The following is a 26,113-nucleotide window of genomic DNA, read 5'->3' as shown; positions in this document are numbered from 1 at the left end:
CAGAAGCAGTTCTCACCCCTGCTTGGCAGGGAATGCTGCACATCCCTGGAACTGGGATGGGGACTGCCGTCCAGGAGGAGGGACCACGGTCCAGCAGCCAAGGCCGGGCCTCTCCCAGAGAAGCCCCCGAGAGTCGGCAGAGCCAGTTCTAGTCCTGGCGCATCCCACGCGGACGGCAGCTTGCGCTGCACATGCTGCCCCTTCTCACTCTTCCTCCACGGGACGGGCGTGCAGAGACCAAGACCACCTGGGTCTTCAGGATGGAGACGCGACGTCCCGTTTTGTCCCTGCTCTCAGGTCCCACTGGAGGAAAAGGGTCCGATTCAATGTGGGGCTGGAAGAAAAGAAATGTAGAGCGCAGAGTCAGCGACGCTCCGTTCAGCCGGGGTGAGGGGCGAGGGGCTATGTGCAGAGGATGTCAGGGAGGCTCCGCTCGGCCGGGGTGAGGGGCGAGGGGCTGCGTGCAGAGGATGTCACGGAGTGTCTGCTTGGCCAGATTGAGGGGTGAGGGACGAGGGGCTGTGTGGAGAGGAAGATCCCTGCCCCCAGGGGAAGCTCCTCTCGGGACCTGATGAAGGGTGGGGACTCGAGGACCGAGGTGAACGATGATGTGACGTCCTACTTGTCCCTCTTCCAGTTTGGAAGGAGGCAGACATTTATGCTGGCGGGTGCCATGGTAGCAACAGCAGCAGCCGTGACCCACAGACTCCAGCTACCCTGGCCTAGGCCGCCCCAGCCTGGCAGGGAGATCCAGCCCTCCTGGCTGAATCTCCAGCACCACCCAAGCCCGTACTCAGCAGCACCCAAAAAAGAATGAGGATGAATCACAGAACCACCGTGTCTGTCCCCAGGAACTGCTGCCTAGTGCCACCGAAGCAGAAAGACCACCTAGAGAGGGTCCTGCACGTTTCTGCTACACTGGGTTGGGGGGGATGGACCCTGCTCTCCTTCCCGCTCAGGAAAGGTGAGCACCTTGCAGCCTCTACAGTGGAAGACCCCGGTCCTGACCCCAGGGAGGGACTTCTGGTGTTGAAGGACGCGGGTGGCTTTCTAACGACCCTTTTGGGGATGCTGGGTCACGCCTTCCGGTTCATCAAATGGCAGGGGGGGCAGCTCCCCGGCAGGGCAGGGGGCCGAGGTGTCTTCCGGGAAGCAGAGCGGGACCCCTGCCGGGCCCTGCCAATGAAATACTCACCACGTTAGGGTGCCAAGATGGACTATGACCAGAGAATGAAAGCTAAGGAGAAAAATAAGAACAAAAATAAAAACTGAAACGGAAAGGGGAGGATGGAGACACGGAAGGAAAGAAAGAGAAAAAAGAGTTGGTAGTGCTTCTGGCAAGAAATACACGCGATTACAGACTGAAGACAGAGCTGTTGGCAGGGAGGAGAGGGCTCCATTTAGGACGGCCGAGGGACGGCTGCTGCCCAAATCCCCCGGGCTGAGGGGTGCTGCCGCCACCCCTAGGAACACGCTAAGGGCCCCCGCACCATGCAGACTCGGGTGGTGGGCAATGGTCAGGGGCCCCACACCCAGCGTGTCCCCAGCAGCACAAGCCCAGCCTCCCGGGGACTCCTCCTCCCTGAAGTGAAACCCATTGCTGAGACCTGCTGCAGGAATTTTCGGCGAGAGCACCAACGGGGTAATAATAATGGTGAAAGTTGTATTGGAAAACATTCCAATTGCCCAGCAAACAAAAGCAGGCCTGTGACAATACTGTGGTCTCAGTCCCACCACAGGCAGCAAAGTACAACCAGCACCCTGAGTAGACAACGCACACACAGCCTCACTCTGGGCTGGGGGTCGGAAGCCAGACCCATCTGGACACGAGGGAAAATCGGGCAGCGGGGCATAGCTTGGAAATGAAGAGCTGTTTACCTAGATTTAAGAAATAACACCTGACCTATTCTTTTGTTTGGAGACAGGATCTCAGTCGGTCACCCAGTCTGGAGTGCAGTGATGTGATCGTGGCTCACTCAGCCTCAGCCTCCCAGGCTCAGGTGACCCTCCCACCTCAGCCCCCGAGTAACTGAGATTATAGGCACATGCCACCATGCCCAGCTATTTTTAAGAATTTTTTTCTAGAGACAGGGTCTCACTTTGTTGCCCAGGCTGGTCTCGAAATCCTGGGCTCAAGCGATCCTCCCATCTAGGCCTCCTAAATTACTAGAATTACAGGCATGAGCCACCACGCCCAGCCCTCACATTTTTCTAGTATTTAATACAAACAAACGTCCTTAGGTTAAGATGCAAAATGAAACAGACATTTGGTTTGGGGGGAGACATTTGGTTTGGGGGGAGACATTTGGTTTGGGGGAGAGACATTTGGTTTGGGGGAGAGACAGTTGGTTTGGGGGAGAGACAGTTGGTTTGGGGGGGAGACATTTGGTTTGGGGGGGAGACATTTGGTTTGGGGGAGAGACAGTTGGTTTGGGGGGTAGACATTTGGTTTGGGGGGTAGACATTTGGTTTGGGGGAGAGACAGTTGGTTTGGGGGGAGACATTTGGTTTGGGGGACAGTTGGTTTGGGGGAGACATTTGGTTTGGGGGGAGACATTTGGTTTGGGGGGGAAACAGTTGGTTTGGGGGGGAAACAGTTGGTTTGGGGGGGAGACATGTGGTTTGGGGGAGAGACAGTTGGTTTGGGGGGGAGACAGTTGGTTTGGGGGAGAGAGTTGGTTTGGGGGGGAGAGAGTTGGTTTGGGGGGGAGAGAGTTGGTTTGGGGGGGAGATAGTTGGTTTGGGGGAGAGACAGTTGGTTTGGGGGAGAGAGTTGGTTTGGGGGGGAGAGAGTTGGTTTGGGGGAGAGAGTTGGTTTGGGGGGAGAGAGTTGGTTTGGGGGAGAGAGTTGGTTTGGGGGAGAGACAGTTGGTTTGGGGGAGAGACAGTTGGTTTGGGGGAGAGAGTTGGTTTGGGGGAGAGACAGTTGGTTTGGGGGGAGACAGTTGGTTTGGGGGGGAGACAGTTGGTTTGGGGGAGAGACATTTGGTTTGGGGGAGAGATAGTTGGTTTGGGGGAGAGATAGTTGGTTTGGGGGAGAGACAGTTGGTTTGGGGGGGAGACAGTTGGTTTGGGGGAGAGACAGTTGGTTTGGGGGAGAGACAGTTGGTTTGGGGGAGAGAGTTGGTTTGGGGGAGAGACAGTTGGTTTGGGGGAGAGACAGTTGGTTTGGGGGAGAGAGTTGGTTTGGGGGAGAGACAGTTGGTTTGGGGAGAGACAGTTGGTTTGGGGGGGAGACAGTTGGTTTGGGGGAGAGACATTTGGTTTGGGGGGAGACATTTGGTTTGGGGGAGAGATAGTTGGTTTGGGGGAGAGACAGTTGGTTTGGGGGAGAGACAGTTGGTTTGGGGGAGAGACAGTTGGTTTGGGGGAGAGACAGTTGGTTTGGGGGAGAGACAGTTGGTTTGGCGGGGAGAGAGTTGGTTTGGCGGGAAGAGAGTTGGTTTGGGGGGGAGACAGTTGGTTTGGGGAGAGACAGTTGGTTTGGGGGGGAGACAGTTGGTTGGGGGGGAGACAGTTGGTTTGGGGGAGAGAATTGGTTTGGGGGGGAGAGAGTTGGTTTGGGGGGGAGACAGTTGGTTTGGGGGAGAGAGTTGGTTTGGGGGGGAGAGAGTTGGTTTGGGGGGGAGACAGTTGGTTTGGGGGAGAGAGTTGGTTTCGGGGGGAGAGAGTTGGTTTCGGGGGGAGAGAGTTGGTTTGGGGGGGAGACAGTTGGTTTAGGGGGGAGACAGTTGGTTTGGGGGGGAGACAGTTGGTTTGGGGGGGAGACATGTGGTTTGGGGAGGAGACAGTTGGTTTGGGGGGGAGACAGTTGGTTTGGGGGAGAGACAGTTGGTTTCGGGGGGAGACAGTTGGTTTGGGGGAGAGAGTTGGTTTGGGGGAGAGAGAGTTGGTTTGGGGGAGAGAGAGTTGGTTTGGGGGGGAGAGAGAGTTGGTTTGAGGGGGAGACAGTTGGTTTGGGGGGGAGACAGTTGGTTTGGGGGAGAGACAGTTGGTTTAGGGGAGAGAGTTGGTTTGGGGGGGAGAGAGTTGGTTTGGAGGAGAGACATTTGGTTTGGGGGAGAGACATTTGGTTTGGGGGGAGACAGTTGGTTTGGGGGAGAGACATTTGGTTTGGGGGGGAGACAGTTGGTTTGGGGGGGAGACAGTTGGTTTGGGGGAGAGAATTGGTTTGGGGGGGAGACAGTTGGTTTGGGGGAGAGAGTTGGTTTCGGGGGGAGAGAGTTGGTTTCGGGGGGAGAGAGTTGGTTTGGGGGGGAGACAGTTGGTTTGGGGGGGTTGGTTTGAGACAGTTGGTTTGGGGGGGAGACATGTGGTTTGGGGGGGAGACAGTTGGTTTGGGGGGGAGACAGTTGGTTTGGGGGAGAGACAGTTGGTTTCGGGGGGAGACAGTTGGTTTGGGGGAGAGAGTTGGTTTGGGGGAGAGAGAGTTGGTTTGGGGGGGAGAGAGTTGGTTTGGGGGAGAGACAGTTGGTTTGGGGGGGAGACAGTTGGTTTGGGGGAGAGACAGTTGGTTTGGGGGAGAGAGTTGGTTTGGGGGGGAGAGAGTTGGTTTGGAGGAGAGACATTTGGTTTGGGGGAGAGACATTTGGTTTGTGGGGAGACAGTTTGGGGGAGAGACATTTGGTTTGGGGGGGAGACAGTTGGTTTGGGGAGAGACATTTGGTTTGGGGAAGAGACATTTGGTTTGGTGGGAGACATCTGGTTTGGGAGAGAGACCTCTGAGGCTCAAGCCCCAAGAACACTGTGTCCCCTCCGGCATTGCTGGGCGCTCTGGTGTGCTAGTGGATGCTTCCCCACGTGGCCTGGTGTCCACTGGGGCCTCAAAGGCTGTGCCCTGAGTAACTCGTTCTTCAGGATGATGATTCTCACAGGCGGCAGTGAGCGCCCAGCAGAAGGGCTTGGGTGTCACTGCCTATGAGGGGCAGGGTAGGCCTAGGGTGGGATGTGGGATGACACATGGCCCCTCGAAGGTGACTGCTGTCCAGAGGGACCTGCTCTCTCCTGGCAAGTGCAGAGCATCTGTGGGCTCTTCCTCAGGCTGGGACCAGCACATGCCAACCAGAGGGGCATCCTAATGCCAGCCTCCTGTGTTCTCCGGAAGGACGAGGCTGAAGGTGGGGCCACTGGTCACTTCATTCAGCCCCCAGTGGGAGTCGGTCACTTCAGGGAGCTCCACCCCACAGACTTAGCACAAAGTCTCACTCTGGGCTGGGGGTGGGGAGCCAGGCCCCCAGGACCAATCACAACGGAGTGAACACTCACCCCCAGACATCACTGAACCAGCCCCACACGGGAGAACAAGCCCTGCCCTGAACACCTGCAGGCATCCCCGGGAGGGCTGGGACTCTGCTGTGCTCACCTCACCCTGACTTGGGGAGCACCAAGCCTGTTATGTGCATGGACAGAGCACCCCTGACCCCACACCTCATGGAGCCAGGACCCTGAGAAAGAGCCAGACAGCCCTCCCCAGCCCTGGCGTGTGGCCTCAACCTAACTGCACTTCAATGGGTGCTTCTGATCTGGGAACTTGATTCTTAGACCAGCGCAAGGTGAACCTGCAGGGATCAAAGGCTTCCACACAGTCTAGGCTTCCGTGATGAGAGGAACCCGAGGCCGTTGGCTCCAGATGGGGAAACTGAGGCCACAAGAGGAGTGGCTCCTCTGAGGTCGCATGGCTGGGCCCTGGCAGGGGCATTCCTAGACCGCAGGGCTCCTGTCTCCCGGTCCAGAGCCCTTGCAGCAGCCACCACCCTGAAGCCTTTTTCTGCTCAGCTCCACCCAGTCTTCAGGTGGCTGCCTCCTGCCGCTGCTGGGAGCTAAGTCTGCTGCCCCAGCGGCCTGGAGCCGAGTGACTCAGTGGGAGTGGCCCTCTCCCTTGATCTTAACAAGCAAAAACCCCAAAACTGCATTTGTTTTACCTTTTCCTCCAGTTCTTTTATTTGTCTCTTCTGAGCTTCTATTCTTTCTTCTAACTCTTTAATTCTCTGCAAGGTTAAAAGGAAAAAAATCTTCAACAATCACAGTATTTGGGAAACCCAAATCCTTCAAGATTTTCATGCATTTCCTTGGTAACAAATGGTGGCAGAGCAACTGGCATGGCCATGGGCTGTGGCTCCTGACGAGGACACCAGCCTTTGCTGCGTTGTTCCAGCAGGAGAGCAGAGGGCCTTCCCCATGTCACGCTCCCTGTGGTGGGAACAGTATGCGTCCGATTCCTGCAACTTCAACTCAGAAAGCACGACGCCAGACATCCAGGGAAACGGTAGGAACGCATTCCCAGTCCCCCCAAATGCCACTGCAGCAGAGTAAGTGGCCGCCAGAAGGTCACAGGAGAGCTGGGCACAGAATCTCCTGGTGAGGGGGATGCCAGTGTCTGGGGTCCCCCAAGCATCTGAGCTCCAACCACAGCCCCTCTGAGGCAACGAAGGGGCTGCAGGTGACTGTCCTCACCCTGAGCCCCCAGAGGCCAAAGGGGCCCAGGAGGCTAACGAGGAGCCAGCAGAGCACGTCCAACATTAGCCCAGCGATGCCCACGGCCAGCTGGCACACAGGGCACTTGTTTATGTGAATTTCAATTAAGCCTTCGCTAGGGGTGGTCTTCACAAGGAAAACATCCATAAAGCCGCCTCCCAGCCAACCTGGTTCATGGAGGAGCTGGGCTGTGTCCTACACATCTGGGTCGTCCAGTCTGCAAGGCTCCTCACCTCCCATTACAGCAGAACTGACCCAACAGGCCTGAGGTCCCACAGTGCCCTGAGGCCAAGGCACGCCAGGGCTGCTGTCCCCAGAGAACACCCTTGCCATCAGGAAACGGTGTCATGGAAAAGACACGGTAGCCGGGGTCCAAAAGAGAACTGCCACCCAGAGGCCTCTGCAACATGCCCAGGACACTAGGCTGGTGAGGGAGGCAGTCTGGCCCGAGTGCCTGCCATTGACAGGCATGGCCATCAGGGGCATGGCCATCAGGGGTGTGACCACAAGAGGGCGTGGCCAACAGGGGGCATGGCCATTCTAGGGCACGATCATCAGAAAGTGTGGCCATCCAAGGCTGTGTGTGTGGAAGGCATGACAATTGGGGGGCACGGCCATCAGGGGGCATGGCCATTAGGGGCACGGCTACCAGGGTGTAGCCATCAGAATATGTGTTATGAGGGGTGTGGCCACCGGAGGCTGGGGCCACAGAGGCGTAGTCGTCGGAGATGTGGCCACAGGACGTCCCGCCTGGCTCTGTGCAGGCCCGGGGCCAGGTCTTTACCCCAGTCCCACTCCCGCCTGCCATGCACCTGCTGAGCCAGCTGCAGCAGCTCCATGCGCTCCCGCAGGATCTGGGCATCCCGCTCGCGCAGCTCACTCATAACCTGGCGTTTCCACTGCTCCACGGCCACCTTGAGCTTCTCGCGCTCCTCCTCCGACAGCAGCTCAGCCACCTTGGCCCCGGCCTCCTGCTGCAGGGCGTCATACAGCATGGCTTCCAGCTCCAGGATGTGCTGGGGACGGAAGGGGAGATGCCTTAGTCCTTGCCTTCTCCCCAGAACAAACCTTTCAGGAAGGGCAACGGAGGCCAGGCCACCCTCCGCCTGGGAGCGGGGCCAGGAGGATGTGCAACAGACAGGAACCCAGTGCTGTGGCCTCTGCAGAAGGACTGGGGCCCCACGGACCTCCCCAGTCTGTGAGAAGACCCTAGAAGCAGAGACGCTGACCAGGCCAGCAGAAGCCAGGACCCTGAGCCCCAGGGTGGGGGAGGACTGAGCTATGAAGTGGGGAAGCTGAGTGGGAGGTGGAGGGGCTGCAGGTGGCCTGTGGGGACACAGCAAGGTGGGAGGGAGCTGAGCGTGGGGTCACCTGCTGCCTCCCTAAATCCAATTCATAGACCCACGTAACCCGATCCCGGTGCTATAACCAGCAGCCAAAATACATAATAACCCCACAGCCAAAATACATAATAACCCAGCAGCCAAAGTACACACCTTTTCATAAATTCCTGGGGTTTGGCAGTTTGCTCTGCATATTTCAAAGCTTTTCTTAGGCAAATTTTATTGACACGATCTTTGTAAAAAACAAATTCTCACACTACAGAGGCTTTCTTCCCAACCAAATGTAACATCTTCAGAGACAGCAGAAGTATTAGGAAATGGAAAAAAAATACTTTTGGGCCTCAGTTACACTTTATTGTTCTTGACGGCCACAAAATAAACTGTCCCCAGCTGTCACAACCAGCTCGCACATCAACCTCCACTTCTTAGAGGAAAAGAGCTCAGTGCCTTTAAGATGAGCTCCAGCTTCTAAAAATAAACCTGGTTGACTGCTGACTTGGAACGAACCTCACAGTGGCTTCATGTGCACCTGGTGGTGGGAGGTGCTCACCAGGACCTCCGTGGTGACATGAACTGTGGGCTGCCTGGATGAGCCTCCCTGCCTTTGGCAGCCACACAGACCACGGTCTACCACACCCATGTCCAGAGAGGCAAAGTCGGCACCAGCCCCTGCTGTAAAGAGCCATCATTGCCCCAGGAGGAACCAGCTCTTCCCCTCCTTGCTCCACTGTCTCCCAGAAGCAGAGCAGGAAGTGCAGAAAAAAACCTCAGTGCTCACAGGCCTGTGGGTCACCTGAGGGCACCTGAGTGACCGAGAGCCACACCGTGAACGACACAGGAGAGAACCAGGCAAGTGTGCAGGGAAAGGGAAGGAAATCAACAGTGAACTCAGGAAACTCGGAGCATCCCAAATGAGGGGGCCTTCCTGTTGGAAGTGGAGAAAGAGGCCCCCCAAATATCACACAGGAAGCGGACCCACCAGCAGTACCCAAGAAGAGACCCCCCCCAGCATCACACAGGGAGACCCCCCCCCAGCATCACACAGGAAGAGACCCCCCCCAGCATCACACAGGGAGAGATTCCTCCAGCATCACACAGGGAGACCCCCCCCAGCATCACACAGGGAGAGGCCCCCCAGCATCACACAGGGAGAGGCCCCCCCCCTATCACAGAGGAAGAGGCACACAGGGAGAGGCCCCCCCCAACATCACACAGGAAGAGGCCCCAACATCACACAGGAAGAGACCCCCCCAGCATCACACAGGGAGAGATTCCCCCCCCATCACACAGGGAGAGACCCCCCCCAGCATCACACAGGGAGAGACCCCCCCCACAGGAAGAGACCCCCCCCCAGCATCACACAGGAAGAGACCCCCCCCAGCATCACATTCCCCCACACACACAGGAGAGAGACCCCCCCCAGCATCACACAGGGAGAGATTCCCCCCCAGCATCACACAGGGAGAGACCCCCCCCAGCATCACACAGGGAGAGATTCCCCCCCAGCATCACACAGGAAGAGACCCCCCCCAGCATCACACAGGGAGAGGCAGCATCACACAGGAAGAGACCCCCCCCAGCATCACACAGGAAGAGACTCCCCCCAACATCACACAGGAAGAGATTCCCCCAACATCACACAGGAAGAGATTCCCCCCCACATCACACAGGGAGAGCATCACACAGGGAGAGCCCCCCCCCCCACAGCACATAGGAAGAGGCAGCACACAGGGAGAGACCCCCCCCAGCATCACACAGGAAGAGACATCACACAGGAAGAGATTCCCCCCCAACATCACACAGGAAGAGATTCCCCAGCCCAGCCCCCCCATCACACAGGGAGAGACCCCCCCAGCATCACACAGGGAGAGACCCCCCCCAGCATCCCCCCCCCCCCCAGCATCACACAGGGAGAGATTTCCCCCCCAGCATCACACAGGGAGAGACCCCCCCAGCATCACACAGGGAGAGACCCCCCCCAGCATCACACAGGGAGAGACCCCCCCAGCCCAGCATCACACAGGGAGAGACCCCCCCCAGCATCACACAGGGAGAGACCCCCCCCAGCATCACTCAGGGAGAGACCCCCCCCAGCATCACACAGGGAGAGACCCCCCCCACATCACTCAGGGAGAGACCCCCCCCAGCATCACACAGGGAGAGACCCCCCCCAGCATCACACAGGAAGAGATTCCCCCCCCACATCACACAGGGAGAGACCCCCCCCAGCATCACACAGGGAGAGATTCCCCCCCAGCATCACACAGGGAGAGACACCCCCCCCCAGCATCACACAGGGAGAGACCCCCCCCAGCATCACACAGGGAGAGACCCCCCCCACATCACCAGGGAGAGACCCCCCCAGCATCACATCACACAGGAGAGACAGCATCACACAGGGAGAGACCCCCCCCAGCATCACACAGGGAGAGACCCCCCCAGCATCACACAGGGAGACCCCCCCCAGCATCACACAGGGAGAGAGCATCACACACAGGGAGAGGCCCCCCCCAGCATCACACAGGAAGAGATTCCCCCAGCATCACACAGGAAGAGATTCCCCCCCAAGCATCACACAGGGAGAGGCCCCCCCCAGCATCACACAGGGAGAGATTCCCCCCACATCACACAGGGAGAGATTCCCCCCAGCATCACACAGGGAGAGATTCCCCCCAGCATCACACAGGGAGAGACCCCCCCAGCATCACACAGGGAGAGATTCCCCCAGCATCACACAGGGAGAGATCAGCATCACACAGGGAGAGACCCCCCCAGCATCCAGGAAGAGATTCCCCCAACATCACACAGGGAGAGATTCCCCAGCATCACACAGGGAGAGATTCCCCCCAGCATCACACAGGGAGAGATCCCCCCCAGCATCACACAGGGAGAGGCCCCCCCAGCATCACACAGGGAGAGGCATCACACAGGGAGAGATTCCCCCCCCAGCATCACACAGGAAGAGATTCCCCCCCCAGCATCACATCACACAGGAAGAGACCCCCCCACACACAGGAAGAGATTCCCCCCAACATCACACAGGGAGAGATTCCCCAGCATCACACAGGGAGAGACCCCCCCCAGCATCACACAGGGAGAGATTCCCCCCCAGCATCACACAGGGAGAGACCCCCCCCAGCATCACACAGGGAGAGATTCCCACCCAGCATCACACAGGAAGAGACCCCCCCCAGCATCACACAGGGAGAGGCCCCCCCCAGCATCACACAGGAGAGACCCCCCCCAGCATCACACCCCCCATCACAAGAGACTCCCCCCACATCACACAGGAAGAGATTCCCCCCAACATCACACAGGAAGAGCATCACACAGGGAGAGACCCCCCCAGCATCAACAGGGAGAGACCCCCCCCCATCCCCCCACATCACACAGGAATCACACAGAGAGAGACTTCCCCCCAACATCACACAGCAGATCACACACAGGAAGAGATTCCCCCCACATAGGAAGAGGCCCCCCAACATCACACAGGGAGAGACCCCCCCAGCATCACACAGGGAGAGACCCCCCCCAGCATCACACAGGGAGAGACCCCCCCAGCATCACACAGGGAGAGATTTCCCCCCAGCATCACACAGGGAGAGATTCCCCCCAGCATCACACAGGGAGAGACCCCCCCCAGCATCACACAGGGAGAGACCCCCCCCAGCATCACTCAGGGAGAGACCCCCCCCAGCATCACACAGGGAGAGATTTCCCCACTCAGGGAGAGACCCCCCCCAGCATCACAGGGAGAGACCCCCCCCAGCATTCCCCCCCCAGCATCACACAGGGAGAGACCACCCCCAGCATCACAGGGAGAGATTCCCCCCCCATCACACAGCAGACCCCCCCCACACAGGGAGAGACCCCCCCCCCCATCACACCCCCCCACAGGGAGAGAGAGAGACCCCCCCCAGCATCACACAGGGAGAGACCCCCCCCACATCACACAGGGAGATCACACAGGGAGAGGCCCCCCCCCAGCATCACACAGGGAGACAACATCAGGGAGAGACCCCCCCCCAGCATCACACAGGGAGAGACCCCCCCCAACAGATCCCCCCCCCAGCATCACACAGGGAGAGATTCCCCCCCAGCATCACACAGGGAGAGATTCCCCCCCCCATCACACAGGGAGAGACCCCCCCCACACACAGGGAGAGGCATCCCCCCCCCCCAGCATCACACAGGGAGAGCCCCCCCCCCCCAACATCACACAGGGAGAGGCCCCCCCCCCAGCATCACACAGGGAGAGGCCCCCCCCCAGCATCACACAGGGAAGAGATTCCCCCCCCAGCATCACACAGGAAGAGATTCCCCCCCACATCACACAGGGAGAGGCCCCCCCAGCATCACACAGGGAGAGATTCCCCCCAGCATCACACAGGGAGAGAGATTCCCCCCATCACACAGGGAGAGATTCCCCCCCCAGCATCACACAGGGAGAGATTCCCCCCCAGCATCACACAGGGAGAGATTCCCCCCCATCACACAGGGAGAGATTCCCCCCAGCATCACACAGGAGAGATTCCCCCCCAGCATCACACAGGGAGAGATTCCCCCCAGCATCACACAGGAAGAGATTCCCCCCAGGGAGAGATTCCCCCCAGCATCACACAGGGAGAGATCACACAGGGAGAGATTCCCCCCAGCATCACACAGGGAGAGATCCCCCCCAGCATCACACAGGGAGAGATCCCCCCCAGCATCACACAGGGAGAGGCCCCCCCCAGCATCACACAGGAGAGGCCCCCCCCACACAGCATCACACAGGAGAGATTCCCCCCAGCATCACACAGGAAGAGACACAGGGAGAGATTCATCACACAGGAAGAGACCCCCCCAGCATCACACAGGAAGAGATCCCACCCAACATCACACAGGGAGAGATTCCCCCAGCATCACACAGGAAGAGACCCCCCCCAGCATCACACAGGGAGAGATTCCCCCCCAGCATCACACAGGGAGAGACCCCCCCATCACACAGGGAGAGATTCCCATCACACAGGAAGAGATTCCCCCCCAGCATCACACAGGGAGAGGCCCCCCCCAGCATCACACAGGAAGAGACCCCCCCACACAGCATCACACAGGAGAGACTCCCCCCAACATCACACAGGAAGAGATTCCCCCCAACATCACACAGGAAGAGATTCCCCCCCAGCATCACACAGGGAGAGACCCCCCAGCATCACACAGGGAGAGACCCCCCCCAACATCACACAGGGAGAGACCCCCCCAGCATCACACAGGGAGAGACCCCCCCCAGCATCACACAGGGAGAGACTCCCCCCAACATCACACAGGAAGAGATTCCCCCCAGCATCACACAGGAAGAGATTCCCCCCAGCATCACATAGGAAGAGGCCCCCCAACATCACACATCACCCCCCCCAGCATCACACAGGGAGAGACAGGGAGAGAGACCCCCCCAGCATCACACAGGGAGAGATTCCCCCCAGCATCACACACCCCCCCAGCATCACACAGGGAGAGACCCCCCCCAGCATCACACAGGGAGAGACCCCCCCCAGCCCCCCCCAGCATCACACAGGAGAGATCACTCCCCCCCCCCAGCATCACACAGGGAGAGACCCCCCCAGCATCACACAGGGAGAGATTCCCCCCAGCATCACACACAACAGGGAGAGACCCCCCCCCAGCATCACCCCCCCCCCCAGCATCACACAGGGAGAGACCCCCCCCAGCATCCCCCCCCCCCAGCATCACACAGGGAGAGACCCCCCCCAACATCACAGGGAGAGATCACACAGGGAGAGGCCCCCCAGCATCACACAGGAGAGAGATTCCCCCCCCAACATCACACAGGGAGAGCCCCCCCCCATCACACAGGGAGAGACCCCCCCCCAGCATCACACAGGAAGAGATTCCCCCCCAGCATCACACAGGAAGAGATTCCCCCAACATCACACAGGGAGAGACATCACACAGGGAGAGGAGATCACACACAGAGAGGCCCCCCCAGCATCACACAGGGAGAGACCCCCCCCAGCATCACACAGGGAGAGGCCCCCCAGCATCACACAGGGAGAGAGACCCCTCATCACACAGGGAGAGGCCCCCCCCAGCATCACACCCCCCCCAGGGAAGAGATTCCCCCAGCCCACAGGCGAGATCACACAGGGAGAGGCCCCCCCCAGCATCACACAGGGAGAGATTCCCCCCAGCATCACACAGGGAGAGATTCCCCCCAGCATCACCCCCCCCCAGCATCCCCCCCAGCAACACAGGAGAGATCCCCCCCAGCATCACACAGGAAGAGAGCATCACACAGGAAGAGATTCCCACCCAACATCACACAGGGAGAGATTCCCCCCAGCATCACACAGGGAGAGATCCCCCAGCATCACACAGGGAGAGATCCCCCCCAGCATCACACAGGGAGAGGCCCCCCCAGCACACAGGAACCCCCCCCTCACACAGGGAGAGGCCCCCCCCAGCATCACACAGGAAGAGATTCCCCCCCACACACAGGAAGAGACCCCCCCCAACATCCCACAGGAAGAGACCCCCCCAGTCACAGGAAGAGATGCCCCTCCCACGGGAGCGTCCCCCCAGCATCACACAGGGAGGATGCCCCCCCCACGGCGTCTCACAGGAACCTGCCCCCCCATCACGGCGTCTCACAGGAACATGCCCCTCCCACGGCGTCTCACAGGAACCTGCCCCCTCCCACGGCGTCTCACAGGAAGGTGCCCCTCCCACGGCGTCTCACAGGAACCCCCTGCCCCTCCCACGGCGTCTCCACAGCGTAACCTGCCCCTCCCACGGCGTCTCACAGGAACCTGCCCCTCCCACGGCGTCTCACAGGAACCTGCCCCTCCCACGGCGTCTCACAGGAACCTGCCCCTCCCACGGCGTCTCACAGGAACCTGCCCCTCCCACGGCGTCTCACAGGAACCTGCCCCTGCCCTCACAGGAACCTGCCCCTCCCACGGCGTCTCACAGGAACCTGCCCCTCCCACGGCGTCTCACAGGAACCTGCCCCTCCCACGGCGTCTCACAGGAAGATGCCCCTCCCACGGCGTCTCACAGGAAGATGCCTCTCCCACGGCGTCTCACAGGAAGGTGCCTCTCCCACGGCGTCTCACAGGAAGGTGCCTCTCCCACGGCGTCTCACAGGAAGGTGCCTCTCCCACGGCGTCTCACAGGAAGGTGCCTCTCCCACGGCGTCTCACAGGAAGGTGCCTCTCCCACGGCGTCTCACAGGAAGGTGCCTCTCCCACGGCGTCTCACAGGAAGGTGCCTCTCCCACGGCGTCTCACAGGAAGGTGCCTCTCCCACGGCGTCTCACAGGAAGGTGCCTCTCCCACGGCGTCTCACAGGAAGGTGCCTCTCCCACGGCGTCTCACAGGAAGGTGCCTCTTCCACGGCGTCTCATAGGAAGGTGCCTCTTCCACGGCGTCTCACAGGAAGGTGCCCCCAGTCCCCTCCAGAGTAGGGGGCATTAATCCTGGTCCAACCAGCAACCATGTGCCCCCCCGACTGGACTTTGGGGCTGAATGATCCGCTGAGCAGTTGGCCCCATCTGAGGCCTGAGAACACAGCTACTGTGGAGGTGCAGAGAGAGGTGGCCTCGCAGAAAGCTGAAGCAGTGCTGATTTGATCTTCTGGAAATGTGTGCAGAGACCCACATCTCTAATCCCATGGGGTGTCCACAGGATGTCTGATCACAGGGACCATGGTGGCAGTTGCTCTAGGCCAGGCCCCCACTCCTGTCCACAGGATGTCTGATCACAGGGACCACGGTGGCAGTTGCTCTAGGCCAGGGCCCCACTCCTGGAGCTTTCTGTGCTCAGATTCCGCATTCTGGTCAGGGCAAGGGGGCCCACAGGGTACTTCTCCAGTCATGGGACAACTCTCCCGACCCAGTGGAGGGATTCTGGGCCTGAGGCATCACTCCAGACACGATCTTACAAAGGGGAATTATCTGTGACATTAGGGTGGAAAAGGTGGATGGCTGAGTAGACAAATGCTGCCTGGGGGGCGGGGTGGGGGGCTGCCATCCTGGAGGTGCATACATTTCCTTTTCCTCTTTACACGTGCCTCACACACACCTCAAAGTAATGCTGAAAGAAAACATTGGAATATTTTTGTACAATCTTTTTTTTTTGTATGAAGGACAAATTTGAAATTATGCCATAAAACCTGGAGGCCATCAACCTCATAAAAATTACCCAAATTCTTCCAGGCCCTCAAAACAGTGTTTGACATCAAAGAGGAACTGACAAGCTGGGTGAAATATTTGCAATGTACCATTCTTCTGAGTGAGGAAATAAAGGAAATATTTGCAATGGATGGCAAAGGGCTGGTTGCCTTCTTTTATCAAGAACTCTGACCAAAAGGTAGATAGCATGAGAGAGAGATGGGAAAGGTCACAAACAGACGTGGCGTGGAGTTGCATAGAAACGTGTTAAACTTTGAGCTCACCAGGAGACACGCCTGCTAGGACTGCACCAGGCAGCTGCACACCATGCGGTGGAAGTTTGGGGTGCAAGTTGTACCTACTACGGGGAGAAATATTCGACAGTTCCTAACAATGCAAGTGTGCATAACCCTTTGGTCGATCCAAAGAATATTTCCTGCAGATAATTTCTATTTGTGTGTTGGGATGTCAGAAATGGATAGGAATTGCTATTTTGCTGGTGACAGCTAATGCATGGACACTACCTAAGTCCACTACTGGGGACAAACAGTCCATGATACGTTCACACCAAGTCGCCCCTTGGGCTGGTGGGAAGCGCCCTGGCTGTGCACGGTCAGGTGAAAGGGAAGCGTACTGCAGCTCGTTGGGGTTCTCAGGCTATCCATGAAAACGTACATGCACACACATGTGGGGTGTAATCCAGGAAGGAAAAGAGAACCAGCAAGTGGGTCCCCTTTGTTGGTGGCATCTGGAGTCCAGAGAACAGGAACGGGAAGAAAATGTCCTTTCCTACTGTGAACATTTCCTACCATTGGCGTGATGACCATCTCTCAGAAGATTTCAGACAGCAAGCCTTAGATAAGCATGGGGACCCCACTTTTGCAAAAATACTATGCGTATCCCCATCCTGCCAAGAGACCACCGGGAGAGAAACCAGAATGCCCACAGTCTTTCTCTGTGTGCTGGGCACATGGTGAATTTTTTCTTGGATTTTTCTGTGTTGTAAATTAGAACTGTACATTGATTCTTTTTTCATTCAGGAAAAAAAATGCAATATTAAAAAAAAAATGCATGCCCTTCTCTTCCCTTTCCTGTCTCAAGGTGGGCTGGATTTAAAAACCTTTGCACAATCCTTAGCTCTTTTCCTCTTCACCTATGCATCACCCACAAAGCACCTGCTGCCTGCCAGGCCTCTTGCTGGTCTAGGAGACCAGATGGTAGCAGATGCACACGATCCCTGCTTGCCCCATAGAAAGGCAGACCCATTTCCACGAGTGGGGCGTGTCAGGGCCACCTCACTGGGAGTCAGGGAAGGTTTCCTAGAGGAGATGAGGTACTAAACTGAGGCTTGCAGTGTCAGTCAGGGATGGGCAGGAGAAGGAAAGGGAGGGAGCCCCAGAAGGACGGAACAGCATCAGCGAAGGCTGGGTGGGGTCCTCCGTCTCCTGGCCTGTGGTGGTGGTGGCTGCATAGCAGTGGAGATGCCTACCAAGTAGGCTGATCCCTAGCTGGATCCCAGCTGCCTCTCCACCCAGGAAGTGACGTGGGCCTTGGTGCTCATGGGAGATCACTGTTCTAGAGGGTTCTTCCTCATCCACCAGAGAGGAACCTGTCTATGCCAGCAATCAGCATGAACAGGATGAGGAAAATGAGGGGGTATGAGGAGGCTGGAGAGCCAAGGGGCTTCGGGGGACAGAGACTGAGCTGAGGGGGGGAGGCGGGAGCCTAGAGCCTGCAGGACCTGTCGCCTCGCCAAGAAAGTCTCTCCAGTAAGGGCAGCCAGGCATCCCAGAAGGCGTGAGCAGAGAAGTATCAGCTGGCTGCAGCATGGATGGCCTGGGGCACTGAGGGGCCTCTGCTTTTTACATCAAGCAACCACCCACTTCCAGCCTTTTTCCTTCTGACCAAAGCAGGCAAGACCCAGAGGACTGCCCAGGAAGCTAATCCTGCAGCAGCCTGCGCCTGGGGGCCGCCCCATGAGCAGGGTGGACAGACATGCTGCGTGCTGCGCAGGTCCCTGGCCACCTGGAGGGACGCAGGTCTCACCACTGCTGGGGCCAGCTTACCCAGGACTGGCTCTCAGTACCCAGAGGCCATGAGGACAGTGGCCCGGGAAGGATAGCCAGCAACCTGTGAGCTGCTCCCACGCAGGCATGTGCACACGTGCTGGTCAGCAATAGTGAAACTAACCATAGCAACAGGAGGGTCATTACCAGTTTAGCCAGGACTAGCCTCCATGCCCAGCATCTTACAGGAACTCCCAATCCCTAGTGGTTACTGGCTGAGTTGGGCCTCAAACACAGGTCATCTGCTTCCAAAGCCTCCCATGGCTCCCACACTGGCTTCCACAGCAACTGACATGGGCCTTGCACCCCTTCCCAGGATGCCAGGTGCCTGGTGTGACTGCTCTTTGCTTTGTAGCGTTCTGCTTTTGAGCCCTGGCCCCTCTATGTGAGGAACTCGAATCCACAAGTGCGGGAAGGAGAGATGCCTAGTGCAGCAGTCATGGCTGTGGGTGCAGGGGAAGAATGCTGAGATTCGACTCCTGCCTTCATTCTGACTGTGTGTCCTTGGGCAGGTCACCAGCTTCTGTGCCTGGCTGGCCAGATCAGTGCCCGCCACATGGGAAAGCCTCTTGAGTAGGCTGTCATTATAATACTATCATTATCATCCTCATCATCACCACCACCATCATCACTATCACCATCATCATCAATCACCATTGTCACCATGATCGCCATCATCAATCACCATCATCACCATCATGATCGCCATCATCACCACCACTACCACCACTGTCATGATCATCACCACCATATCACCACCATCACTAACACCACCATCATCATGATCATCATCATCACCACCAGCATCATCACCTATCATCATTACCACTACTACCACCACCGTCATCATGATCATTGCCATCATCATCATAACTATTATCACCATCATGATCACCACCATCACTACCAGCATCATCATCACTATTATCACCATCATCACTACTACCACCATCATCATGATCATCGCCATTATCATCACCATCATCATGACCACTACTACCATCATCATGATCATCATCGCCACTACATCACCACCATCATCACCATCTCCACCACCGTCATCACCATAACCATGATGACCATCATAATCACCATCATCACTACCACCAGCATCATGATAACCATTATCACCATCATAATCACCGTCATCACCATCACCACTGCCATCATCATGATCATCACCACCATCATCACCATCACCACTACCATCACCATCATCACCATAACCATTATTACCATCACCACTACCACCATCATGATCATCGCCACTATCATCACCATTATCACCATCACTACCACCGCCATCACCATAACCATTATCACCACCATGATCACCATCATCACCATCAAGATCACCATCATCACTACCACCAGCATCATGATAACCATTATCACCATCATAATCACTATCATCACCATCACCACTACCACCACCATCATCATGATCATCATCACCACCACCATTACCACCATCACCACCACCACCACTACCACCATCACCATTATCACTGCCAGCAGAATCATCACCACCACCATTGTCATCATCACCATCATCATCATGATCATCATCACCATCACTCTGAGAGTTCCCAGGCTGACTTGGCCCCAGGAATGAGCATTTTCATCCCAGCCCACCATGACAGTCAAGATCCTGCCTGCTGGGCTGGGTCCCAAGGTGAACCTCTTGGTGGTGACACTTGTCTTTCCACAACACGACCTGAATATCCTCCCGGTCGTACCTTCCGTCACATGATAGGAGTCCAGCAGGGACAGATGATTGCTTGTGCAGTCACGGGGGAAGTAGCTCCCAGCAGGAGAACCCAGTTCTGAAGCCTAGTTTTCAACCTAGAAATGTTCTATGCTCCTCCCAGCCACAGCAGATGAAATAAAACAAGACCACGCCTTCCACTAGTGAGCAGCCACCGGTTTCTCAGGGGAGGGGTGGGAGGTAGACACCAGCCCACACCAATGCCTGGACAGCCTTTAGGAATCGGGGTGTGTTTGTGAGCCCGAGTGACCTGCACAAAGACTGTAGAACGTTCTCATGGCACAGTGTGGGTTTAGGCCCCCTCAACTAATCCTGCTCTGTTTATGAAGCTCCAAGTGAAGACCCCATCAGGCAGCTCTGGAGAGCCAGGGCCTGCTGTGCAGGTGTCATTAGGGGCTGTTAGGGGCCCTGTAACCTGATTCGCATAGGCATCTGAGGCACCGCTGGGCACCTGAGCCACGTGGCTGTTTTCACCCCAATGCCCCTCCCCAGGGTTCCAGCAGCCTTGTGCCTCTCACCTTGTGGGCCTGGTCCAAGGCCTGTTTCCGGTAGTCCAGCTCCTCGTCCAGGTAGCCCTTCTGCTTACTGAACAGCTCCTGAAACACAGGAGGACCATGCCTCTGTCTCGGATGTCCCACCTGCAGCGCCGAGCCGCAGAACCTCAGGGAAGGTGCCACCAACCTTCTCACTCTCCAGATCCACCATCTTCCGCTGCAGTGCCGCCTCTGTCTCCTCAATCTGCTGGAGCCACTGGGCACAAACAGAACAAGCAGGACAATGACCCCTAGGGTCCCCCACCCCGGCTTGCGGAGACAGCTGAGAGAGAAGCCAGGGCAGCCTGGGTCTTCCTTCCTCTTCTCCTTAGGGAGGGGAGAGCCCAGCCCTCTCCAGGGAGTTGGGGCTGCGCTGGAATCATGGCCCTGCCCCTCCCACCCTTCAGGTGTCCAGGAAGTCTGCCCCTGATACCACCTCCAGGAGAGAAGAGACGCTGGCTTGGGGCACTGTGGGAGAGACACATCTGCAGAGCTCTGCCACCAAGGGCGGGGAGGGGTGGCCTGTTTCTCCAAACCCCTATGTGCCAGGAGCACCCCTTCTCCTTGCTGTGGGAGGCCCAGCCCACCAGGCAGGTCAGGGCCAGGGGTGGGACTAGGAGCAGGTGGTGGGCTGGGTGGCCCCAGAAGGGGGTCAGGATAAGTTGAACAGAGAATGCTGCCTGCAGACTCACCATACCTTCCCGCCTTTAGGAAGAAACCCAGACAGGGTTGCTGTCAGAGCAAAGTGGAGCTGAATCTGTCCTTTGCAAACATGCACAGTGGGTGCTGTCTGACCTGAGTATGCCAGATCTCCCAGGGCAGACAGGGTTTAGTGGACCCCCCAAACCCGGTCCTGCAGGCCACCAAGGTCCTCCCAAGAAGATCACCTTCTCTGAACTGAGCAGGGCAGGAGACCCCAGGAGCCCGGCCCTCTCCCGAGTGTCCACACAGCTGCTCTTACCTTTTCGGCCAAGGTCAGGACTGTCCTGGCTTGTATGACAACCACCTGCTCCTCATTGGTCAGGTTCTGCATCCAAAAGCAGAACACAGGTATGGTCAGAAGCAGTGCCTTTGGGGGTGAGGGTGAGTGGCGGAGGCATGGGGAGGCTGACTGGGGACGCCTGGGTGCCGGGTCACAGCTAAAAAGCGCTTTGACTGACATCTCCCTCCCAGCATCTCTGACACCCTCGACTCTCAATCTTGTTCCCTCCAGGTGCTGTCGATTTTGTTTTCTCTCGTCCTCCCTCTGCTGGTAACCACCAGGTCTAGGTAACCAGCTGAGGCAGATGCAGATGCACTGCTCAGTGCAGGCAGAGGCTGCCACGACATCCCCAGCAGCAGCTGCTACTCTGCCCAGCTTGTCCCCTTCTGTGTCTAAAGCCAGCCTCTGCATGTGCACCTGTGGTTACGAAAACACCACTTGGAACAGTGGAGGAGAGACCACACGTTCACGGCTGTGAAATGGCTGAATCCCTGGAAGGTTTTGTCTTTTTACGCATGTTTTATTCATGCTTCCTCCCCACCTGAGGGGACCCTGGGTGGCCCTTCTGGGTAAAGTGATTACGGCTTTGGATGTGGGCACCTCACACTCTCAGACCCCGCTGCAGCCTGCATCCAGACCAGGGCTTCCCCGCTCTAGCTCACGAGTTGGCTGGGGCTGGGTGCCCGGTCCCTGCGGGGAAGGGAGGCCCTTGCTCCTCTCCCCAGAGCCTCTCTGATTCATGCCAGATCACTCCAAAAGCCCTGTCCATGCCGTTCTCTCCCTAGAGTGCAAGCTCCCTAATGGCAGGCAACTCTTACTGTACCCTCCCCCCTCAACGTCCTCACGGGTCTCCCCCACCCCCAACGTCCTCACGGGTCTCCTCCCCACAACATCCTCACAGGTCTCCCCCCCGCCAAAGTCCTCATGGGTCTCCCCCCCAACAACGTCCTCACGGGTCTCCCACAGAGGGGAGTCAGGCTCAGTCTGTAGTCCATGGTGGGGGCCAGCTGCACTCCTGACTCAGGCAAGAACCTCATCCTGCACGGCTGGGGCTGGGTGCCCTCATCTCTCCTGCCCTGTTCCCTTCTCCCATGGCAGGGCTGGGCAGGGCTAGGCAGGCCACAGACTTCTCCCAACACTTTAAGTTGGGGAGGCTGAGCAGTTGGCTTCAGGGTGATGGAGGGAATCTACCCGATGTGGTTAAACCACAAGGTGCATGTGAAGCTTGCTCAACACTGACTGCACAGACAGGCTTGAAAGGATGCAGTCAGCCTGTTGTCAGGAGCTCCCCAGCATCTCCACAGGTCCCCTGAGCTTAAGCCTGGCCATGAGTCCTCCAGTCCCCAACTTCCTCCATCCCTGGGCTCTGTGACGATGGCCTCAGAGGCTGCATGATGACTGCAGGGCCATCACACTCAGTGGCACTCTTGGTGGACAGCTATGGGGCTGGGCAGGAACCCTGAAATAGGCCTGGGCGTGGCTGGATGTCCCCAACTCTGCCACTACATCAGCTCTGTGACCCTGGGCAGTACCTCTGGGGACTCAGCCTCTCCAACTGTGAATCAGAGAGTTGCCCAATACAGTTCCCAAGACCTCATGAGGGGGCTGATACCCAGGACTGGACCCCAGAGCATGTCAGGTCCACGACCACCCTGCTGTGACTCTTCAGCCACCTGTGACCACAATGGAGCCCCAGGTCTGAAAGAAGCAGACCCATACCCAGAGCCTCCCTGCTGAAACCACCCCTGCCTTGTGCCTCACTGCTCCCCAGGGGCTGGGCAGGCAAGGGGAGAAGGGAGTCCTCTGATGCAGGACCCTGGATGGACGGAGTAGATCAATGAAGGTAGGATGATGGATGGATGGATGGAGGGAGGGAGGGAGGGGCTGTGGATGGATGGAAGGATAAAGGATGAAGGATGGAAAGATGGATAAATAGCTTATGGAGGATGGATGGATGAATGGTGGATGGAGGATGCATGGATAAATTATGGAGGGTGGATGGATTGATAGATGGATTCTGGAGAATGGATGAATGAATGGAGGATAAAGGATGAAGGATGGATGGAGAATGAATAGATGGATTATGAAGGATGGATTATGGAGGATGAATGGGAGATGGATGGATGGGTGAAAGATTAATGGGTAGAATATGGTAGATGGAGAAGGAATGGATGGAGGATTGTGGATAGAGGACAGATGGAGGATGGAGAATGGATGGATTAGTGATGATGGATGATGGATGGATGGAGGATGGATGGACATACTGTGGATGATAGATAAATTCATGGATTAAGGATGATGGATGAAGGATAGATGAAGGATGGAGGATGGATAGATGGATTATGGGGGATGGATGGATGGATTACACAGGATAGATGGATGGATAGATATAAGACAGAGCATGAATGAAGGGCTAGGTAGATAATGCATTGATGGGGAATAAATGGATGGAGAGCGCAGGATTAGTGATGGACGAATGAAAAGTGGGATGAAAGGGTGCGTTTACTTTGCCCACTCAGTAATTAACATCCTTTCAAAGAGTTTGCTATAGAAATTGGAACTCTGCCCCAATGAAATTTAGGGGTTATCTATAGAGTCTGCTTCTTCCCCCAAGCCAAGGAAGTGGAATCCCTAAGGGTCTTGGCTTGTCTAAGAGCAACAGCCCCCCCATCCTCACGGCAAGTCTGGAAGGGCTGAGAGAGAGACCCCAGAAGCTGGGCAGTGTGACGGGAAGTGCCGTCAGCTGGAAGAACCAGGTGTGCACAGCAGAGGTCCCACTGGGCCCTGGAGCAGTGTGAGGAAGCCTCCGATTCTAAGCAGGCTCTGGGCCGCGGGAAGGGTCTCAGGCAGCGTGGCCCATGGCAGGGCTGTGGGAGGCTGGTAGGACTCCTGGACCCCAGAGGGGCAGGGCTGGGCTGGGGGTTGTGGGTGTGAGGGGCATGCACAAGCCAGGAGAGCGACATACACTTACGGCGTTATCGCCCAGGATGTCCAGCTTCTTCATCAGCTCCGCGACCACAATGTCCTAAGGCACAGAGGACAGGCAGGGGTGAGCGGCCTCGGGTGGGCAGAGAGGGCGAGGCAGGGCAGGACAGGGCATGGGGCGGGGTAGAGGGGGCGTGGCAGAAGGGGCGGGGCGGAACAGGGCATGGGGCGGGGCGGAAGGGGCGGGGCGGAACAGGGCATGGGGCGGGGCGGAAGGGGCGGGGTGGGGCGGGGCGGAAGGGGCGGGGTGGGGCGGAAGGGGCGGAAGGGGCGGGGTGGAGCGGAAGGGGCGGGGTGGGGCGGAAGGGGCGGGGGTGGGGCGGGACAGGACATGGGGCGGGGCGGAAGGGGCGGGGCGGGACAGGACATGGGGCGGGGCGGAAGGGGCGGGGCGGAACAGGGCATGGGGCGGGGCGGAAGGGGCGGGGCGGAACAGGGCATGGGGCGGGGCGGAAGGGGCGGAAGGGGCGGGGTGGGGCGGAAGGGGCGGAAGGGGCGGGGTGGGGCGGAAGGGGCGGGGTGGGGCGGGACAGGACATGGGGCGGGGCGGAAGAGGAGGGGTGGGGTGGGACAGGGCATGGGGCAGGGTGGAAGGGGAGGGGTGGGGCGGAAGGGGCGGGGTGGGGCGGGACAGGACATGGGGCGGGGCGGAAGAGGAGGGGTGGGGTGGGACAGGGCATGGGGCAGGGCGGAAGGGGAGGGGTGGGGCGGAAGGGGCGGGGCGGGGGGCGGGGGGGCTCACAGTCACGCCTTCGGCCTCGCAGTACACCTGGAGGGGGCTCTTCCCATCCACGAAGGGCGTGTGGTGGAAGTTGATGGCGGGTGACTTCCTCTCCCTCTCCTAGGACAGAGGGGCAGAAGGGTGAGCCGCTTCCTTCCCATCCCTTCCCTCCAAGAGGGCTGTGCTGGGGCCTGAGGAACATGGGCCAAGACCATGGAACCAAGGATCAACACAGCATTTATGAAAACCAAACCGCAGCAGCAGCCGTGGTGGCAGAACTTGCACTGGACCTGGACCGGCCCACGAGGACCGCGCCCCTGTGTATTCGCCGACCCCAGATGGGCCGGGCAGAGTTCATCACACTCCAGTCACGTGGCCTGGGCAGTCCCCACCCTGAACCCACGGCACATCCCTCGGTGAATCCCAGGGGCTATGGGGAGGACCAGGGGAGGGGCTGCAGGTCGCATCCCCTGCAGGCCTAACCAGAAGAGTCTCTGGAGGACACAGGCCAGTGCTGCTGCCACTGTCCCCACAGGCAAGCCCACGTGGCCGAGGTCATCCACACATGGCGTGACCACACAGCTGCCCTGTCCTCCGGCGGTGGACGGGAGGGCTCTAAGAGGGGCTCCAGCTGGACTCCGAGGCCTCAGGTGCTGGCCCCAGACGGAGGCCTCGCGGTGTGTGTGGTGCTCGGCAGGGGCGGCCCCTGTGTGGGCCACTTCCTCCCAGCCCCACAGGTGGACTGCCCTTATCCTGAAACAATCACAGGGACGTGGCTGCTCACACCCGGCCTGAGCTGCCTGGTGGGATCCCCCTCCTCCCTCCTCCTGTGCAGGTCATGGCAGAGGACGCAGGGCCAGGGACAGCAGGGCACAGGCAAAGGGCTGCCAGTTGCCGCGTGGCCCCCACTGCCCTCACTCAGGGGCAAGAAACAAATGTCTGCCGACCACCGAGGCCTGGGCATGGCCGCACACCAGCTGCAGCAGGGCCACGGGGGTGGATGGAGGACGGACATGCCGGCTCTTCGGCCCACAGATCTGGAGGAGATGCTGCACTGTCACCCGTCGTGCT

The 26,113-nt window shown here is 58.3% G+C and overlaps 3 protein-coding genes across 3 annotated transcripts in view; 1 reads left to right on the top strand and 2 right to left on the bottom strand.

Moving 5' to 3' along the window:
• Positions 1–9,936, bottom strand: part of DPYSL4 (dihydropyrimidinase like 4) — a 50,370-nt gene extending 40,434 nt beyond the window's left edge. The window contains exon 1 of the mRNA XM_050805501.1: positions 9,933–9,936. The gene's annotated coding sequence lies outside the window, so the exon portion shown is untranslated. The remainder of the gene's footprint in view (positions 1–9,932) is intronic.
• The window catches only part of JAKMIP3 (Janus kinase and microtubule interacting protein 3), a 135,819-nt gene that overhangs the window by 20,411 nt on the left and 89,295 nt on the right, over positions 1–26,113 (bottom strand). The window contains 12 exon segments of the mRNA XM_050805555.1: positions 1–87; positions 90–131; positions 134–184; positions 187–334; positions 1,196–1,237; positions 5,922–5,987; positions 7,287–7,490; positions 20,340–20,417; positions 20,503–20,571; positions 21,316–21,381; positions 24,302–24,361; positions 25,064–25,162. Coding sequence (XP_050661512.1) covers positions 1–87; positions 90–131; positions 134–184; positions 187–334; positions 1,196–1,237; positions 5,922–5,987; positions 7,287–7,490; positions 20,340–20,417; positions 20,503–20,571; positions 21,316–21,381; positions 24,302–24,361; positions 25,064–25,162 — 1,012 coding nt within the window.
• BNIP3 (BCL2 interacting protein 3) overlaps positions 3,506–26,113 on the top strand; it is a 200,426-nt gene continuing 177,818 nt past the window's right edge. The window contains exon 1 of the mRNA XM_050805544.1: positions 3,506–3,510. The gene's annotated coding sequence lies outside the window, so the exon portion shown is untranslated. The remainder of the gene's footprint in view (positions 3,511–26,113) is intronic.

This window comes from Macaca thibetana, chromosome 9 (genome assembly GCF_024542745.1).
Source record: "Macaca thibetana thibetana isolate TM-01 chromosome 9, ASM2454274v1, whole genome shotgun sequence".
In the NCBI taxonomy this organism is placed as follows: Eukaryota; Metazoa; Chordata; class Mammalia; order Primates; family Cercopithecidae; genus Macaca; species Macaca thibetana.
The sequence above is the reverse complement of the archived record's forward strand: the minus strand, read 5'-3'. Positions and strand labels throughout refer to the sequence as shown.